General features: G+C 38.2%; 1 protein-coding gene across 2 annotated transcripts in view; it reads left to right on the top strand.

Moving 5' to 3' along the window:
• Positions 1-19,936, top strand: part of MAGI3 (membrane associated guanylate kinase, WW and PDZ domain containing 3) — a 254,341-nt gene that overhangs the window by 156,061 nt on the left and 78,344 nt on the right. For both annotated transcript variants that reach the window (XM_003793865.3, XM_003793864.3), the window contains exons 3-4: positions 13,434-13,553; positions 17,088-17,297. In XM_003793865.3, the coding sequence (XP_003793913.1) occupies positions 13,434-13,553; positions 17,088-17,297 (330 nt within the window). The remainder of the gene's footprint in view (positions 1-13,433; positions 13,554-17,087; positions 17,298-19,936) is intronic.

The following is a 19,936-nucleotide window of genomic DNA, read 5'->3' as shown; positions in this document are numbered from 1 at the left end:
TAGTGAGTACATGTGGTATTTGTTTTTACTCAGCCATAAAAAAAAAAAAACAACGAATCACTACTTTTTGTCTCACACAGTTTAATGGCAGTATCACCTGTGGTTGATTGTGAGGCAGAGCCCAGCGAGCCTAGTTCATTGAGAGCCTGGGTAACTGTGCCCTTGAACCTTAGGGCAGGAATGATGGCTACAGATACTGTAATGTGGGTGGATTCTCCTGAGCATGGCCGGTGCTTACAGAGAGAAAATGTTGAAATAGAATCAGATGATTTATTATTGTTATGAACTAATACCACATTTTAATGCCATTTTAAGTAATCTCTACCTGATACGGACACTCGATAATAGAAACTCTTAAAAGAAGGAAACATTGGGCAGCGCCTGTGGCTCAAAGGGTAGGGCACTGGCCCCAGATGCCGGAAGTGGTGGGTTCAAACCCAGCCCCAGACAAAAAGTGCAAAAAAAAAAGAAGGAAACATTACCACAAAATAAGTTCCAAATAAAAATGACTTCAAACTTTGAAAGATAATCACACACATTTGAATTTTTCAATTCTAAATTGATATATATAACAAAGCACAAAGCATCAACCCCATTGTCTAATGGTCTAGGTCTTTGTTTAGTGACATATTCTGGACATAGAAAAAAAATTATTTGAATTTTTCATTGATATTCATGAGATTGGGAGGAGTATGTCCAAAAGCGTCTTCAAATTGGGCACCGTGATGTATTTTATTTTGGTTTGCCGTTGAATCTATATTTCTTTTACTTGAGGGTTTTAGATCAGTTTCTGATTTCATGTTGGAGTGTTCCAGGACCGCATTCACTTCTTCTCTTTGCATTCCTTTTGTTAAAGTATTTACAAAAGCACTGAAGCTTGGAGCAAATACTCAGTGGAGAATGCCAGACAATATTATTGGATAGTATTCAAATAACCTAACGTTCGGATCTCTCAGCCTGCGTGACACAGCCATGTGCAAACTGCTGATTTAAGGACTTATTTAGCTTCCGCACTTGTTATTTCTTGGAACAACACTCACAGGATTTATATAAAATCTTACTAGTATTGTATTTGTAAGAAAAACCCACCACAAGCAGGGAGCACCATGAGCACACACTTATGGGAAGGGCTACAAGTAAGACTGACTTGGGGATGTTGTGACTGCTGCTTCTGTCCTGGTTCCTGGAGATATCAACCTTTTTTTGTTTTATTTTGTTTTGTTTTTAAATATCTGTTTATATTCAGGAGATGCGAGTGCGGTTTTGCTACAATGATATATTGCATTTGTTGAAGTCAGACCTGTGAGTGCATCCGTCACTGGAGCAACTTCTTGCCACCCACCCCTCCCACTCTCACTACCCTCCGAGTCTCCTTTGTACATCATTCCAGACTCTGTGGGTACACATTATTTAGCTTCTATTTGTCTTTGTGTGTCTGATCAATCTTCACACTTTGCTCTCTTTAAAATTTTTTTATTTTTAATCATTATGGGTACATCATAGTTGTATATATTTATAGCAGGGGTCCTCAGACTTTTTAAACAGGGGGCCAGTTCACTGTCCCTCAGACCATTGGAGGGTCGCACTGCAGGCCCTGGGATGAGTCAGCTGCTAAGCAGCACAGGCAGTGGCAGCAAAAACACCCAGCGGGCTAGATAAATGTCCTAGGTGGACTGCATGTGGCCTGCGGGCCGTAATTTGAGGACACCTGATTTATAGGGTAATGTGCTCTTTTGATACAGGCATACAATGTGTAATAATCAAATCAGGGTAACTAGGGTATTCATCAACTCAAATATTTATCATTTCTCTATGTTAGGAACATTTCAGTCCCTCTTTTAGTTATTTTAAATTATACTATAACATGGTTGACTATAGTCACTTTGTTATGTTATCAAATATTGTTCATTCTACCTAATTGTCTTTTATATTATCTAATATATCTAATATATTTTTGTGCCCATTAACCATCTCCACTTTATTCCCCATTCCCTGCTACCCTTCTCAGTCTCTGGTAACTATCATTCTATTCTGTCTACATAAAATCAATTATTTTAATATTTACTTCCCACATATGAAAGAGAACATGTAAGATTTGTCTTTCCAAGCTTGGCTTATTTCCCTTAACATAATGTTCTCCAGTTCCATCCATGCTATTACAATGATGGGGTTTCATTCTTTTTTAAGTCTGAATGTTATTCCATTGTGTATATATCCCACATTATCTTTACTCATTATCCATTGATGGACACTTAGGTGATCAACTTTAACATTTGATAGTATTTTTCAGTGTTTTTTGCTCTTTCTTTCAATTGATATTAGTTGATTTCTTTTAAGCCTGTATGGTCTCTATGTCAAATTTTAAGCTTAAATTCACACAGGAAAATTATAGTACCTTTTTTCTCATTTTCCATATTAATTGATTTTTCTGGGGATTTAGAAAAAGTAAATTTCCTGAGAAACTTTAAACTGGAATTCCTACATAGAAATGCTAATGTAAATTAAGTGTAACTCTCTTATCTTGCTAGTAGGAATGCAAAGTGCTATATCCAGCCTAGAAAATAATATGACATTTTCTTATACAGTTGAATATACACTTACTAAATGACCCAGTAATTTTATTCCTGATATTAACTCTGCATAAATTTAAATATATGTCTAACCATGGACTTGTAAATTCATAGCAGCTTTATTTATAATAGCCCAAATTTAGGAAAAAAAACAAATGTTCCTTGTTGATGAATAGATAATCAAATTTTGATATATCTATGCAATGGAATATTTTTCAGCAATAGAAGTAAATTGGATAGAATCAGCGAAAGATCAAAGAGAAAACAGAGGACTTGAGCAATACTGTAGAGACCAAATGGGCCTGACATCTAGATGACATTCTACCCAGTAACTGCAGAATATACATTGTTATCAACCACACATGGAACATTCTACGTGGTAAACCACCTGAGGCCACATACAAGTCTTAACAAATTTAAAATGTACATTGTACAGAGTATCTTCTCTGATCATGATGGAATGAAACTAAAATTAATAGCAGAAGGGAAATGGGAAAATGTTCAAATATGTAGAATTTAAACAGTGTGCTCTTAAATTTTATATTAGTGGATCAATGGAGAAATTGTAAGAGAATTTAGAAAATATCTGGAGACAAATAAAAGCAAAAATACAGCTTACTAAAATTTATGGAATGCAGTAAAAACATTACTAAAAGGGAAATTTATAGCAGTAAACACATTAAAAAAGAAGAAAAACGCCAAATCAACAACCTAATCTTATACTTTAAGGAAGTAGAAAAGACCAAATGAAGCATAAAGTCAGCAAAACAAAGGAAATAATGTAGACTAGAACAGAAATACATGGAATAGAGAACAGAAAAACTATTTTTAAAGAACAGCAAAACTAGGAACTGTTTCTTTGAAAAGATCAATAAAATTAATAAACTCTTAGTAGACTAAAAGACTTAAATTTCTAAAATTAGAAATGAAAGAGGAGACAACTGATGTCACAGAAATAAAAAGAATTATAAGAGACTGATATGAATAATTATGTGCCAACAAATTAAATAATCTAGAAGAAATAAATAAATTTCTAGAACTATAAACTGACCAAGACTTGTTCATGAAGAAATAAAAAATATGAACAGACCTATAACTAGTGGGGAGGTGGAAGCAGTAATCAAAAACCTCCCAACAAAGAAAAGCCTAAGACCAAATGGCTTCACTGGGGGATTGTACCAAATATTTAATACCAGTCCTTCTCAGACTCTTCCAAAGAAGAGAAGGGGATATGCCCAAACTCATTCAGTTTTACTACTCTGATACCAATGCCAAAAGACACAAGAAAAGAAAACTATAGACCAGTATCCCTGATGATTTTTAATTTTAAAGATCTTAATATAAATACTAGCAATTAATTCCATTTTATTAAAAGGAACATACATCATGACTCAGTGGGATTTATGCCTGGAATGCAAGGATGGTTTAAGATGCAAAAATTAGTCAATAGTCTGGGCACAAAGGCTCATGCTTGTAATCCTAGCACTGTGAGAGGTTGAAGTAGAGGAGTTTGAGACCAACCTGAGCAAGAGCAAGAGCAAGACCAGGTCTCTACTAAAAATAGAAAAAATTGGCTCGGCACCTATGGCTCAAGCGGCTAAGGCGCCAGCCACATACACCTAAGGTGGCGGGTTCGAATCCTCAGCCCGGGCCGCCAAACAACAATGACGGCTGCAACCAAAAAATGGCCAGGCGTTGTGGCGGGCGCCTGTGGTCCCAGCTACTTGGGAGGCTGAGGCAGGAGACTCGCTTGAGCCCAGGAGTTGGAGGTTGCCATGAGCGTGATGCCACGGCACTCTACCCAGGGGGACAGCTTGAGGCTCCGTCTCAAAAAAAAAAAAAAAATAGAAAAAATTAGCCGAGTATTGTGGCAGGCACCTGTAGTCCCAGCTATTTGGGAGGCTGAGGCAGGAGGATCATTTAAGCCTAGGAGATTGAGGTTACTGTGAACTAAGTTAACAACATAGCACTGTAGCCTGGTCAACAGAATGAGACTCTGTCTCAAAAAAAAAAAAAAAATTCAGTCAATATAGTATACCACATTAACATCTCAATTAGTACAGAAAAAGAATTTTACAAAATTCAGTACCCTTTCATGGTAAAAAAGAAAAAAAAAAAAAACCTCAACAAAGTAAAGGTAAAAAGAAACTACCTCAACATAAAAGCTATATATGAAACGTCCACAGCTACCATTATGTACAACAGGGAATGAAAGCTTTTCCTCTAAGTTCCAGCAATAAGGCAAGGATGCCCATTCTTGCTCTTATGATTCATGATAATACCAGAAATTCTAGACAGAATAATCAGAAAAGAAAAAGAAATAAAAGTAATCTTAACTTAGAAAAGAAGAATTAAGGCTGGGCATGGTGACTCATGCCTATAATCCCAGCACGCTTGGATGCCAACGTGGGTGAATCACCTGAGTTAATGAGTTCGAGACCAGCCTGAGTCAGAGGGAGATCTCATCTCTAAAAATAGCTGGGCATTGTGGCAGGCACCGGTAGTCCCAGCTACTCTGGAGGCTAAAGCAAGAGAATTGCTTGAGCCCAAGAGTTTGAGGTTGCTGTGAACTGTGACGCCATGGTACTCTACTGAGGGCCACAAAGTGAGACTCTTGTCTCAAAAGAAAAAAAAAAAAAAGAAAAAAAAAGAAAAGAATTAAAATTATCTCTGTTCACAGATAGCATGATCTTATATGTAAAAAGAAATGAATAACATGAATGGATTTCAAAGCATCATGCTGAGAAGGAGCCAGACACAAACAACTAATGGAATCACATCACTGTGTGATTACATCTGATACAAGATTAAGAGCAAAACTATAGTGACTGTAGGTCAGTAACTGCCACAGGGAGAGGACTGCAAAGGGGCCCAGGAAAACTTGTGGAGGTGAGGAGGTGATAGTTCCCCAACTCATAGAATTGTGTTATTAGAATTAGTATATTGTCTTGTATCTAAGTTATATCTTTTATTCCATCAATAATTGGAAAAATGAAAGTTTACAGAAAGATACTATTATAGTAGAATATAAATACTTGAAGTATCTATGAATTAACCTCCAAATAAGTTTAAGACCTCAATAGGATAAAATTAAGTAGCACTCAAGAAGAACTAAATATGTTAGTAGTGATTTCTTGGCCATGATTTGAGGACTCAGTACGGTTAAGATAAGAGTTATCAAATTTATTAATAGAGTCAATGTGGTTTCATAAAAATTTCAGGCTTTTTAGCCTATTTATCTGATTCTAGAATTTCTATGGAAAAGCCATGATAGAAAAAATAAGATGGGGTGTACTTTCTGAGCTGTATATCAAGATTTATCATGACAATAGAATAATTATAATGCTGTTAATAGTATAGGAATGGTCAGTAGATAAATGGCATGTAATAGAAGGCCCAGTAGTAGACACTCAATCTTATATAAATGTTTCTTTGACAGAAATGCTACGCCTGATCAGAGGGAGAAATAAATTATTTTTCAATAAATCATGTTCAAAAGTCATTTGGAATAAAAAGAAATTGGATTGCTACTTCCCATCACCCCTTCCCCCATCTATTTTAGTATATCAGAGGCCTAGCTGTGAACGACAAAGCTTCATGCTTTTTAAGAAGAACATAGAAGATCTCCATGGCCTTGGGAAAGTATTTCTTCAATTAGACATAGAAACCATTAGCAATAAAGGAAAAGATTGATAAATTTGACTTCATTAAAATTAAGAACTTCTGTCATGAAAGGACCATTTTTTTATAAAAAAAAAAAAAAAAGGCCAAAAATCAGAGTGGGAAAAGATACTGTCTGTTCTGGTACATTTGTTTCTGCAATGCAGATAAGTTCATATGTGGTTAGGAGAATGGTGTTAATTTCACAGAGGTTATGTTGGTTCTTATGACTTTTTACTCAGCATGCTAATGTTTTGCATCATCAAGTAGCATCACGTACAGAGAATAAGCAAACGCAGGCGAATGTTACAGCTGAAGGAGAGTATGGCAATATGCATGATACACATTCAGTTGACATTCTTTCTCAATTTGGCCATGCACTCTGTCTTAAAATTGTATATTGCACAGTTTGCCCTATCTTCATTTTTTAGCAGGCTCAACCCTTCCTTACACCCTGTTTCTTCCTTCCTTCCTTCTCTCTTTCTCTTTCTCCCCCTTGGTAGAGTGCTATGGCATCACAGCTCACAGCAACCTCAAACTCTTGGGCTCAAGCGATTCTCTTGCCTCAAACTCCCAAGTAGCTGGGACTACAGGTGCCTGCCACAACGCCCGGGTATTTTTTTAGAGATGAAGTTTCACTCTTACTCAGGCTGGTCTTAAACTCGTGAGCTCAAGAGACTGACCTGCCTTGGTCTCCCAGAGCACTAGGATTACAGGCATGAGCCACCTCGCCCAGCCCTTCTTCATTTTTTAAAGACACTGTGGGGCAAGGTGTGGTGGCTCACGCCTCTAATCTTGACACTCTGAGAGTCAGAGGTGGGAGGATTGCCATAGCTGGGGAGTCTGAGACCAGCCTGAGCAAGAGTGAGAGCCCATCTCTACTGAAAATAGAAAAACTAGCCAGGCGTTGTGGAGGGCACATGTAGTCCCAGTGACTTGGGAGGCTGACACAGGAGGATTCTTGAGCCCAGGAGTCTGATGTTGCTGTGAGCTACAATAACACCATAGCACTCTACCCAGGGTGACAGAGTGAGACTCTATCAGGAAAAAAAGAAAAAAAAAAGGCAATGCATTTTATATATTGTAGTAGTTTTTTATGAACAAGTAAAGGAAAACTAAATAAATGACCAGTAAATATTTGAAAAAGAATGTTAATCTCATTAGACAGTAGCACATTGAATGCACAGTGAGGCGACTTCACACACGCAGCATATTGGCAAAAGTTTTAAAAACCTGATAATAGCTGTTGCTGTGGACACAGGAAGATGCATATCATATGATTCCATTCATGTGGAGTTACAAAACGGGCTCAACTAAGCTATGTTGCTTAGAAATGGATTACTTAGTTGGTACAATCGTCAAGGAAATGGAATTATCCTAAATACCAAGATCCTAGTAACCTTTGAGGATGAGGCAGGTAGAGGTTTATTATCAGATGCACACAAGGCAGCTTTTAGGGTCCGAGTAATGTTCCTTTTCTTCACCTGGATGGATGTGATTAGAATTAGTTGTTTAAATAAATACATTTTGTGTACTCTTCTGTATGTATGTTTCAGAACAAAAAAGGAGGAATGATCACTTACATCAAATGTTCATAGGTCAAGCAATATGAAGGCTCAGAGTTGACGGTTGAATTAAGCAAAGTGGAGGCTTGTTGAAGATCAGATTGTCTCAACCAATCAGATTGGTTGAGACAGTGGACAGTGATCTGATGGGAATAGCCACTAGAGACAGTGAGGAAAGGAGATGAAATTGTGAGTAAACAGTCCTCTTTAGAGGAATTTTTATATAAAAAGGAAAAATGTAGTAATGATAGGGTGATAATAGGTGATGGAGAAAGCTTTACATAAAATATATACAGCATCAGGAAAATATAGGGACTCTTGGGTCGGGCGCTTGTGGAAGATGGCGGCAGTGTGGGGCCGAGGTGAAAGTGGACCGAACCTGAGCAACAAGTGGTAATAATCCTTAGTTCCAGGATGTTCTGTCATGTGACACAAGCTGCTGTAAGTCTTGTTAGGAGGTCCCTGCGCCAAACCTCCTGGGCAGAGTGGGGTCAGAGGGAACTCTGATGGGGTCAACTTGCTTCTTTCACAGCACTTCAAAAGGACAAGCCACTTTCTGAAAAAAGAAGTGAGCTAGAGAGATGCCGCCACAGCCAGGCTCCTCGATAAGCTGGTTGGGGAGTTCCAGGAAGTGATTTACATCGAGCCCTCTGGCTAAATGGCACTGCTCTAAAGAGGAGCTCACTGAGCGCTTTGAGTTATTTGTCATGAAGAGAGAAATACGCAATGCCTACACCGAATGGAATGATCCCGTGTGGCAGGGGCAGCTTCTTGCAGAACAGGCCAAGGCTGCTGGTGGCGATGAGGCCATGTTCCTAGATGCACACTGTGCCCCCTGAATATGGGCTGCCCTCCCAGCTGGGGCCTGGGCACCTGCTGCCACCGTGTTTCTCACAGACTCCAACAACATCAAGGAAGTACTTTTGTTTTCTTCCATGAAACCTAAGACAAGAAGGACACTATAGCAACCACTGATCGGCCAGAAAGCACAACACTTGGCACTTCTGTCTGGAAAGCAGTAATGGCAAGTCATGTGAACAGCATCTTTGCGTTATGGCAAAAGATGGAAGTCTGTAAGGGAATTCTTGGGTTGCCATTTATTCAGCTATCATAAGAGGAAATCAACAATTCCTTTTTAGTCATTATTACCAAATAATCTATTTGTCTTTTCTCTGTTAAAAAAAAAAATATATATATATATATATATATATACACACACATACGTGTGTGTGTGTGTGTGTGTGCATATGTATATAAAGATACATTTTGAGGGATGCTGAAGGCAGTGGTGTAGGGGAAGGAAGATAACTGATATATTTATGTATATGGGGTTTTATGGTTTTGGAAAGAGGAATAAAAATTTATAATACTTTAAAAGAAGAATTAACATTAAAGCGATTTTCTAAAGCCTGAAACATACAGTTGGAATTACACATAACATTCATGTCTACTAGTGGAAGGTATCATGGACGACATCTTGCTCAGCACCACTCTGTGGGAAGAGCATGAAGCCCAGAAAGTTTAAGGGCTTGCTCCAAACTGTGCCATTAATAGCAATCTCAGATGAAAAGTTTCTCCACTCCTTGGGTCAGTGCTCTTTCATAATGTTATCTATAATACAGTTTTCTCTTAAAGTGGGTTTTTTATACTCATAATATTTTATAGTGGAGCTCATTTGGATAGTATCTCAATTAACCTTTGCTGCATAAAAGACCACCCTAAAATTCTGTGGCTTAAAATAATTATCATGTTATTTCTCATGATTCTGTGAGTTGACTGAGCTCGGCGAGGATCACTCATGTGACTAGTCCTAGGCGGCCCCAACTGGGCCTGGAGGGGCTATGATGGTCTCACTTGTGTGTCTGGGGCCTTGGTGCTATGTGTTGGCTGGACTTACCCATAACTCAGGGGTCTAGCCTGGACTTCCTTGCGTGGTTGGGGAAGCGTTCCAAAAGCATGAAAGGGTAAAGATATAAGTTGTAGACCCCTAAACTTATACCTCATCACATCCTCTGCATTAAAGTGATCAAAGCAAGTCATAAATCTAGTCCAGATTCAAGAGATGAGGCAACAGGCCCCACCTCTTATTGGGAGGAGATATATAATATTGTAGCCATGGTTTTCCCGTTGTAAATAATTATAAAGTATAATTTTAATAATTGAATTTACTTTCTCTTGTTAGGTTTTATTTAATATGGAGCTAAAAGCTGCTCCATACAATGTAGTTTTGCTCAATACACAAACAGGGTGCCAAAAAGTTCATGTGCCAAAATTGCACATGAACTTCATGGCCACCCTGTATATGAAAAACACAAAAACTTGAAAATGAAAAAAAAATGTATTATATTGTGCTAAGGAAAAAAAGGAAGTTAGGTTTTCTAGATTTTGTTTCTTCTTTGCATAAAACAGACAAAGAAATGCTCACTTTTAGAAAAAGGTGGGGTAAAATGAGGGGAAAATTTAGTATAGGTTGCATAAAGTATTGGCTTAATCATTATTTTCTCAGATCATTACTGTTAACGTATTATCATCTTTGTGGATTTCTTCCACAAAGTAATGATTATAATAGAATATGCAACTGAACAGTAGGAGCAATTGAGTTGGCCATGAATTAATTCATAATTTATAGCAATTTATAATAATAATAGCATATTGCCAGGTACTGTGCTAATTGCCTTTGTTTAAATTTTGGCTTAATTTATTTGACAGCTCAGTATATTATTGAGTACCTACTATGATCCTTGCACTGTGCCGAGACCTGTGGCTGTTACTCTGAGTCAAATAGACATGGCTTCTGCATATTGGTGTACTCTAGATGAGAATCAGGGAATGTATCCAATTATGGCTTTTGTTTCAGGGTTTTTGCTCAGACTTCACTTTAGAAAAGTCACTGGATGCAGACTGGATTGTGGGGGTAGAGGGTGTCATGGGGAGAGGCAAGCGCTGACCTGGGAAATCAACAACTCAAGTCATAGATAATGAAATGGAGTAGATGACTGTGGGGATGAGAAGTGTCTGGAAAGATTTAGGAGGTGTACGTGGTGACTGGCTGTAGAGGGAGCCCCTCAAGATGACTGACTGACTTTGGCATTTCTGACGTGGAGTGCCAGCGCTGAGTAGGGACCTACGTGGAGGAATGGGTACGGAAGGCCTCCTTGCCCAAGACATACTACTGTATCCCAGACTTCCCAGCTGAAAAAATCTGGACCTCTTTTTGAATCTATAGTATTCATAATGACATTTCTAATATCACTTCATAAAAGTGATTGATTCTTATTTAGTAAAATTCAAGCAAATGAAGCTAAACTAAATTTAAAGCTTTGAGCTGAAGGAAAGATTTTATTTTTGCATAAATTCCTTAATATATAGAAATTTAGGTGCTGGGAGAACTGGATAACTACATATAAAAGGCTAAAATTGGACCTACACATTTCACTACATAATAAAAATTGACTCAAGATGGATAGAAGATTTAAATCTCAGATATGAAAGGATAAAGATCTTAGAAGAAAGTATGGGAAAAACTCTTGATGATGTTGGGCTGGTGAAAGATTTTATGACAAAGATTTTAGCAGCCATCACAACAACAACAAAAATTAATACATGGGACTTAATTAAGCTGAAAAGCTTCTATACAGCTAAGGACACAACAAGTAATGCAAAAAGACGACCTTCAGAATGGGAAAAGATATTTGCAGGGTATGAATCTGACAAAGGGTTGATAACTAGAATCTACAGAGAGCTCAAATTAATGAACAAAAAAAGGGCTAAAAACCCCATCTACCACTAGGCAAGAGATATGAACAGAACCTTTGCTGATGAAGACAGATGAATGGCTAACAGACAATTGAAAAAGAGCTCATTGTCCCTGATTGTCAGAAATGCAAATCAAAACCACCCTGAAATATCACCTAACGCCAGTGAGGAAAAACTCACTTTACAAAGTCTCAAAGCTGTAGATGCTGTTGTGGGTATGGAGAGAAGGAAACACTTTGACAATGCTGGTGAGACTGCAAACTTACACAACCTTTTTGGAAGGAAGCATGGAGAATCCTCAAAGAACTCAAAGTAGACCTCCCATTTGATCCTGCAATCCCATTACTAGACATCTACTCAGAAGAAAAAAAGTCATTTTATCATAAAGACATTTGTACTAGACTTGTTTATCACAGCTCAATTTACAATCACCAAAATGTGGAAACGACCTAAATGCCTCCAACCCAGGAATGGATTAACAAGCTGTGGTATATGTATATGGAATACTATTCAGCCATACAAAGATGGTGACTTTATATCTTTTGTATTAAGTTGGATGGAGGTGGAACACATTCTTCTTAGTAAAGCATCACAAGAATGGAGAAGCAAGAATCCAATTACTCAACTCTACTATGAAGCCAGTAGATAATTTAATACATACTCACATAAGAGAAAAACTCAAATCAATTCAAGGTGGGGGCAGGGAATGAGGGGAGCAGAGGGGAGGAAGGGGGGATGAGGGGCTCACTGTGTCTGGCACACTTCTCAGGGGTGGGACACAATTATAAGAGGGACCTACAAATGCTAACACTGTAACCTAATTCTTTGTACCCTCAATGAACCTGAAACAATAAAAAATATATATGTTTGTAAAGAGAAATTTAGTAATCTGTGGCTATGGTCAGTTTTATAAAATAATTTATTTGCTGGTTAATTTTTTGAAATTACTTGAAGATAATGGCTAAGAAGCAATACTCATCTTAAGCCTTTTATTCATTTGTATAAAATAACCTCACAATCAGCGTTTGTCCAAGTTTTTAAAATAAACTTTTTTGTTTGAGACAGAGCCTCACTATGTCACCCTCAGTAGAGTGCCCTGGCCTCAGAGCTCACAGCAACCTCCAACTCTTGGGCTTAAGCGATTCTCTTGCCTCAGTCTCCCAAGTAGCCACAGGCACCCGCCACAACGCCTGGCTATTTTTTGATTACAGTTGTCATTGTTGTTTAGGCTCAAACCCGCAAACCTCAGTATATGTAGCCGGCACCCTACTCACTGAGCTACAGGCACCAAGCCTAAAATAAACTTTATTAAAAGAACTTTTAAAAATTGTGTCTCTATTTTTTCTTGTCTTTCATGCTAGTAAGTAGAATGTTAGTTTACATTTATGCCAGAGAAGAAAAAAAATCTATGGAATAGCCACTTAAAAATGAAGTATGTCTTTCACAGTATATACGCTGTACATCAAAACATTGTGTACACTATAGACATAAGTAATTTTTATTTGTCAATTATGCCTTATTAAGGTTGAGGTGGGGGAAAGTCTATCATGGCAGGGTTTTTCTCTCCTTGCTATTAAGTAATGATAATTGACATTTAAGAAGAATCAGCTTTTGTGCCTTGGGAAATTAAGCCTCCTTTGATACTAAAATTATTTTAGAGTTTTTGTAGTTTTGAATTTCATGGTTATCTGAAGATTTTATTAAAGTATTTTCACCTAACAATGTTAAGTTTCTGAAATTTTCTGATCCTCATTCTAGTAGGTACAGTATGTTCAATACTCTGTGTCACCCATGTGTTCTCTACAGACTGAATATTCTGTTACTCTGAATATTTGGTCATTTTAAAAGCACTTTACAATGTACTTTTTTTCTTTTTCTTTAGGCACTACAAGGGCCCCCAGGGAAGGGGAGGTGCCAGGAGTGGACTATAACTTCATTTCTGTCGAACAGTTCAAAGCCCTGGAAGAGAGTGGAGCACTGTTAGAAAGTGGGACATATGACGGTATGTCCCTAAATCTTGCCACCACCACCGCCACCCCCCAGAAAACTATCCGGATAACTGGAATTATTTCAGAGGAAATTCAATCAGTAAAATACCACTTTGGAGGAAAAATAACAAAAACAGAATAATTGGTTTTCCTCTCATATCTGTTTCCTGTACCCACTTGATTCCAGGAGATATAGATTTGAGATCAATTTCAATTGTAAGTGATTTTCTGTGTTCCGTCTGGCAAGTTCATCCACTCCTTTAACACCCTGTTTCACAGGCTGTAGGACAGTACCGAGCGTGTCTTTATTAGTTGATATTATCTTCAGAGGTTAGTATTGGTAGTATTGTCCACGTTTTTAAAATAAAAACCTTGAATTCGACATATCCAAATATGTACTTATTTTCTGTTAAAAGAATAATTTTTTATAATTTCTCTTTTCAACAGCACCATGAGGTCAAAGCAGCAGAATCATCATTGACTTTCTCCTTGTTCTAACATTTCATACCCAGCCAGTTAGGAAACCTCGTCATTTCTTCTTTTGTAGCCATTTTCACAGTGCCCTCATTTTCACTTTGACCACCTCATTGCACACCCACCAGAGAGCTCCTGTCTAGACTGTTGCCCGCCACAGATAAAGCTTTATCACCAGAGATAAAGCTGCAGGGAATATTCTTGCACATGTGAGATTAACTGTGGACTGTTTACCCAGTGGACCCAAATTGGTCTCATTTGTTCTACTTTTCTTTGTCCAGTCCACCCTGCCCACGGCTACCATGCTAGGGCTTCCCCGAATCCAGCCCTCACGAGGTTCCTCTCCTATGCCGAATCTTCAGTGATTTCCTTTGCCTGCTAGATTTGACCTACCTGTCCTTTCTGGGCATAGCTCCCATGGCCCATTCCTCCATTCACTTATTCATTTATTTGGTCCTGTTTTATTCATTCAACACCATTTATTAATACCTGCCGCATGCCTAGCACTATAAGAGGGCCTGGGGATGCCATTATGAACAAGATTAAAAGGATACCGTCTTAGTAAATCCTATATGTTAATGGAGAAGGCAGTGACCAAGCAAATAAAATGACTGTAGATGGAGATATTATAAAGGAAAAAAAACCAAGAATTCAAAGGAAATAATAGGAATATCTTGTTTAGATGAGGCCAGTGAGGATTTCTCAGAGGAAATGGCAGCTACTTATTTTTTTTTTTTTTTTTTTTTTTTTTTTTATTGAACGGTAACTATGTACATTAATGCACTTCTAGGGTACAGTGTGGGGTTTTCACATGCAATCTGAAATACTTCCATCAACTGGTCAACACAGCCTTCATGTCATTTTCTCAGTTATTGCTTTAAAACATTCACATTCTACTCTTAGAAAGATTCACCTGTACCCCTATAAGGTAAACCTCAGAAGTAATCCCTCCTAACTCCCTCCCTCCACCCATTCCCCCCTCCCTTCTCCCTCCCCCTCCCCATATTCTTAGGCTATTTGGTTATAGCTTTCATATAAAAAGGTTTAAATTAGTTTCATAATAGGGGTGTGTACATTGGATATTTTTTCCTCCATTCTTGTGATACTTTGCTCGGCAGCTACTTATTTGTATTTACTTTTATGCAAATAGCTCCCTCTTCTAGTTGACCATCTGATGGGTTTAATGCTAATGTTTTTGTTTGTATGTGTGGGTACGTTCTTGCAAAATGTGTAGTGTGTCTTGTGTACATATTTATCATTTACATCTGAAGTGTGGTCTGTATCTCATTTTTTTTTTAATTTTCCCCTTAGAAAAAAACTCAGAATTAGATAATAATTATAGGCATTCACAATAAAATGTGTCCCTGGTGTTTCTAGTAATACTGCTGCCATCCTTAGAGACTGTGGCCTTTTTATATCTATCACGGAGCAGCCGGTTTCTTTGATAGTATGATTATCGAGCATAATTCAGGAAAAAATGAGATCCTAGGACATCTGGTTCCCCAACCAAACCTCTGTTTGGAGTATTTCTGTGCTCTCTGTCCCAGAGAAGCATGAACTGGCTTTTCATTGGTTCTGTGCTTTACTTTGGGGCGAGAAAGATTGCAGAGAGCTGGGTCTGTTTGAATATGTACAGATCATTGCATCCATTTGCATGGTAGGTGCAACTGCATCTCAAAAATAGATTTGGAAGCAAGGGGGTAGCTGAGTGAGGAGAGACAGGATGTAGCTGAAATATTATTCAGTTTGATTTCATTGTTTTTTCTTGACTATTTCAATGACAAGTACCGTCCAAAGCCAAACTTTCAAAGAATTCATCTTAATGCTTTTCCCCTCAGAGCATGCCCAATTTAAGATAAACTTCATTATTTCTAGATTTGTCTCTGAATTATGGGGAACAACCTGGGCTTTTTCCCATCAAGAAAAAAAAACCCCATTATCTACCTTCCTAATTTACCTTACCTGAAGAAGTGTCTTAATTACCTCCTTAGGAGCTAAAGAATTTGATTAGAAGATGTGAAAGATCATGAGAATTTTACCCTCTAATCATATTTATCTTTCTATAACATTAGCATAATGATTGATATCAGGTCAAAACTAGTAGGAGCCACACACAGTTAATACAGCCCGACCTGCAGATGGCTCCCCACTGTATCTGATGGCGTGATTGGGAATTGCATGACAAATGGAGAAGATACTCAGTTGTTTTCATTCTATTCTGGAACATTTATTTTTATTGCAAAAATTACTGATTCTCAAGAGAAAATTAAAGTATTCTTTGCTTTCCTGAGAATAAACCAATATTGAATTATGTTTCCAATGTCTCTATGAACTTTCAGATAAAATGATATCATTGGAATGCTCAGAAAAACTTTGCAAAATTACCTTTACAGCCTACATTTCTCAGCTTAACCTTTGCCCGTGTGCTTCTTCATTTTACCAAAATCGTTCATTATTTTGCACATTAGAATAAAATTATTTGAGTTAGCTTTATCCTCCTTTACTCCCGCCTTTGATGCCACTTAGTCTTACATGAGAGCGTCAATGCTTTTTCAATCCACAAATGAGGCCCTAATTCAGAACCCATGTAAAACAAGCCTTCTAGGTATAAATAATATTCACAGGGTTAGACGATTAAGTTTCCAGACTCATCCTAGAAAAAGTGCTACATACGTCATTGCAGAATATCACTATGGTCACCAGATGGCCATGGGGAGCACTTCAAAGGTGACTGTAGTGATAATTCAGCAATGAGGTAGGTACCACTCTTTGTAGGATGAGTTTACCAACTTAATTGTCTGACCTCATCTATAACGCAAACTGCTTCACCTTCCTGGCCTTAATACAAATAGTGTTAAAATGCTACGTAACAAATGGTAAAGGGCACTTGTGAAATTAGTTCTTTCCCCTACGTCTTTCCCCCACTCCCCCAAGGAGTGCTTTGGCTTTCTTTTGGCCAATAGTAGATACTAAAAAACTTCATTGTAAGAACCAGGAGAGAGATACACTGGGTCAGATTGCTCTGACTCTCAGTTCAGCATCAGGACTTTCAGCTGCTGTTTTGTTCACTTCAGGAAACTTCTATGGAACTCCCAAGCCTCCAGCAGAACCCAGCCCTTTTCAGCCAGATCCTGTCGATCAGGTCCTCTTCGATAATGAGTTTGACACAGAATCCCAAAGAAAACGAACTACATCTGTCAGCAAAATGGAAAGAATGGACAGCTCTCTTCCTGAAGAGGAAGAAGATGAGGACAAGGAAGCTGTTAATGGCAGTGGAAACACAGGTTTGCAAATATGTGAACTCCTCCTAACTGATGGATTTTGCTATGACATTGAATTAGACGCGGTAAACTTTTTACAAAGCACATGGAGAGCAAGTGATTGGATTCTAATTTTTTGAAAAGGTGGTATGTGGAGCAGAGTATGTCTTGGTACCATACTGTAAGCTAAAGTGAGTTGTCCGATTTTGATAAATTAAGAATCAACTATCATTAGTGAGAAAATATATACTATTATCTTGCTGCCTAAAATATTTGAGATTCACCTCCAGTGTTAGAATATGAGAATCTGATTGACCTAAGTCCTGCTTTACAGAATGTAAGCAAATGTAGATGTTTTCACTGAAAGAAAATTTTCAAATATGACTCCTATCTTTTCCAGTAAATACAAAACCAGTAGAAATTATTGACAAAGAATCTGCTCCTTTTGAGTACCCCTAAATAACCTGGTGATTGCTTAGGACAGGTGTCCTCAAACTACGACCCGCAGGCCACATGCGGCCCACCTAGGACATTTATCCAGCCTGCCAGGTGTTTTTGCCACCACTGCCTGTCCTGCTTAGCAGCCGACTCATCCCAGGGCCCACAGTCTGACCCTCCAATGGTCTGAGGGGCAGTAAACTGGCCCCCTGTTTAAAAAGTTTGAGGACCCCTGGCTTAGGAGGTTCTTACGCTTGTAACTGAGTGTGTAACTAGGAAGCCATGGACTCACACCTGCACTTGTTTCAGTGGTATTATGTAGTAATAATTTTGTTCAAAACACTAGAACATACACTTCCTACAGGCTGGAATTTCGCTTGTTTTGTTCACCACTGTATCCCTTGCCCCCCAAACAGTGCCTGGCACATAGTAAGAACTGAAGTTCCAGCATTTGCAGAACCCGTGTCCTTATCATTTTCCCAGAGTACCTTGATCTTTTCCTTCATCAATCTTAGTTAAAATGGCTGTGTGTATTATACTTGTTGCGTTAACACATTCATTATTTCTCACTCCCTCCAAAGTGTAAATTCTCTTTTATAGCCCTAACTTCTTACATAGTTAGACCACACAGTGTGTTTAATGTTAAACTAATTACCCCAGTGTAATTCGTTGTAACGACCAAAAACAGGTTTACAAAGATTTAGGTGAATTCATCTCCAATCTAGGGGTTAGTAGGGGAAATCATCGTAGCTCTGGAGCTTTTTAATGTTGATTTCAGCTTTGCTATTCTACCAAATTAGTTCTATTAACGTTTTAAAATACCAAACACCAGGATTAGAGACCATGAATCTATTCCAGTATGGGAATTAATATGGTCTTGACTTGAGGGAAAAGAAAATGTTCTTTTTGTACTTCCTGATGCAGAGCCTGTCACTGACCACTGCATTTCCCTCGAGGTGAGCTCCGTCCAGAATCTCCATAGTTTATGCTTGTCATGTAAACCGGTTGTTAAGCCAGATGTTACATACTCTTGGAGGTGGCTATTTAAAGGGACTATCCACAGACTGTGGGAGGCAGTCTACTACCTCCTGTGTATTGAACCAGAGGACAGTAACACTGAATTATATTTTTCTTTGCAAGGGAAATATTCAGAATATTTAAATGAAAAATAAAATACCTGAGTAAAAGCCCTTCATCTTTTCTGAATAAATATGAAATTGAGTTTGTTAATATATCACTCAAAGTTGGCAAAATGTACTTTGGGTATTGCTTTTAGGGACTAGGGTCCCTGCCTTGAAAAATCAAGAAATTGTTGGAGAGTGGGAGTGGGGAAAGGGTGTGTGGAGGTTTATTTGTATATACCATTATGTATATTATTTTATGTCTTGCTTAAGGATTAACCACCCAAAATGCTAATATGGCCACATAGGATGGCCTATGTCCTGTAATAATGCTAAATTTTCTTTTTGGAGAGGTGGTGTTATATAAAATAACACCCAAATCATTGGCTATTAAGCAAACTCCCTTCCCCAGTCACTTGGAACTGCATTCAGGAAAGTGTTATTTGTCACACAGTTGTTCTTGCTTTTCTTCAACATACGTATTTCCCAAGAATGTGGCTCCCTTTCAGATTGATTGATACACTGGGTGCTTTTTAATTTCATTTTTTCAACATATAAAATAAATCTTGCGTTTCGTTCATTTATTCATTCAACAAATATTTATTGAGCACCTCCCGGCTACTAAGTGCCAGCCATTGTTCCAAATGCTGGGACTAAAGCAGTGAACTAAACAACCCCTTTCCTCAGGGACTTTACCTTCCACGGAGAGAGACAGAACTGGCCGACAGACACGAGTAACATACGTAGCATGAAGAAAAAATAAAGCAGAGGAGAAGGTGGCTAAGAAATAGTGGCAATCAAAGTTTGCAATTGTAGATAGGGTGGCAGAAAAGACTTGAACGAAGTGAGTGAATAAACTCAAAATATCTGGGAGAAGAGCATTGCAGACAGAGCAGACTCTAAGTACAGATGCTCTGATGTGGGAATGTACCTGGAACAGTCCAACAACAGCAAGGAAACCACTGTGGTTGGATAGAATGTGAACAATGGATTATATGTAGTTGCAGCAGCACGAAAGAAGGAATAGAATAGACTAGTAACCAATGAGGTGAGTCGGACGATGATGGGAGGTAGACCTGGGAGGAATGCATATTATATAGATCT

This window comes from Otolemur garnettii, unplaced genomic scaffold, assembly GCF_000181295.1.
Source record: "Otolemur garnettii isolate 467f Iridium unplaced genomic scaffold, OtoGar3 scaffold00073, whole genome shotgun sequence".
NCBI classification, from domain to species: domain Eukaryota; kingdom Metazoa; phylum Chordata; class Mammalia; order Primates; family Galagidae; genus Otolemur; species Otolemur garnettii.
This window is presented reverse-complemented; position numbering and strand designations above follow the sequence as displayed.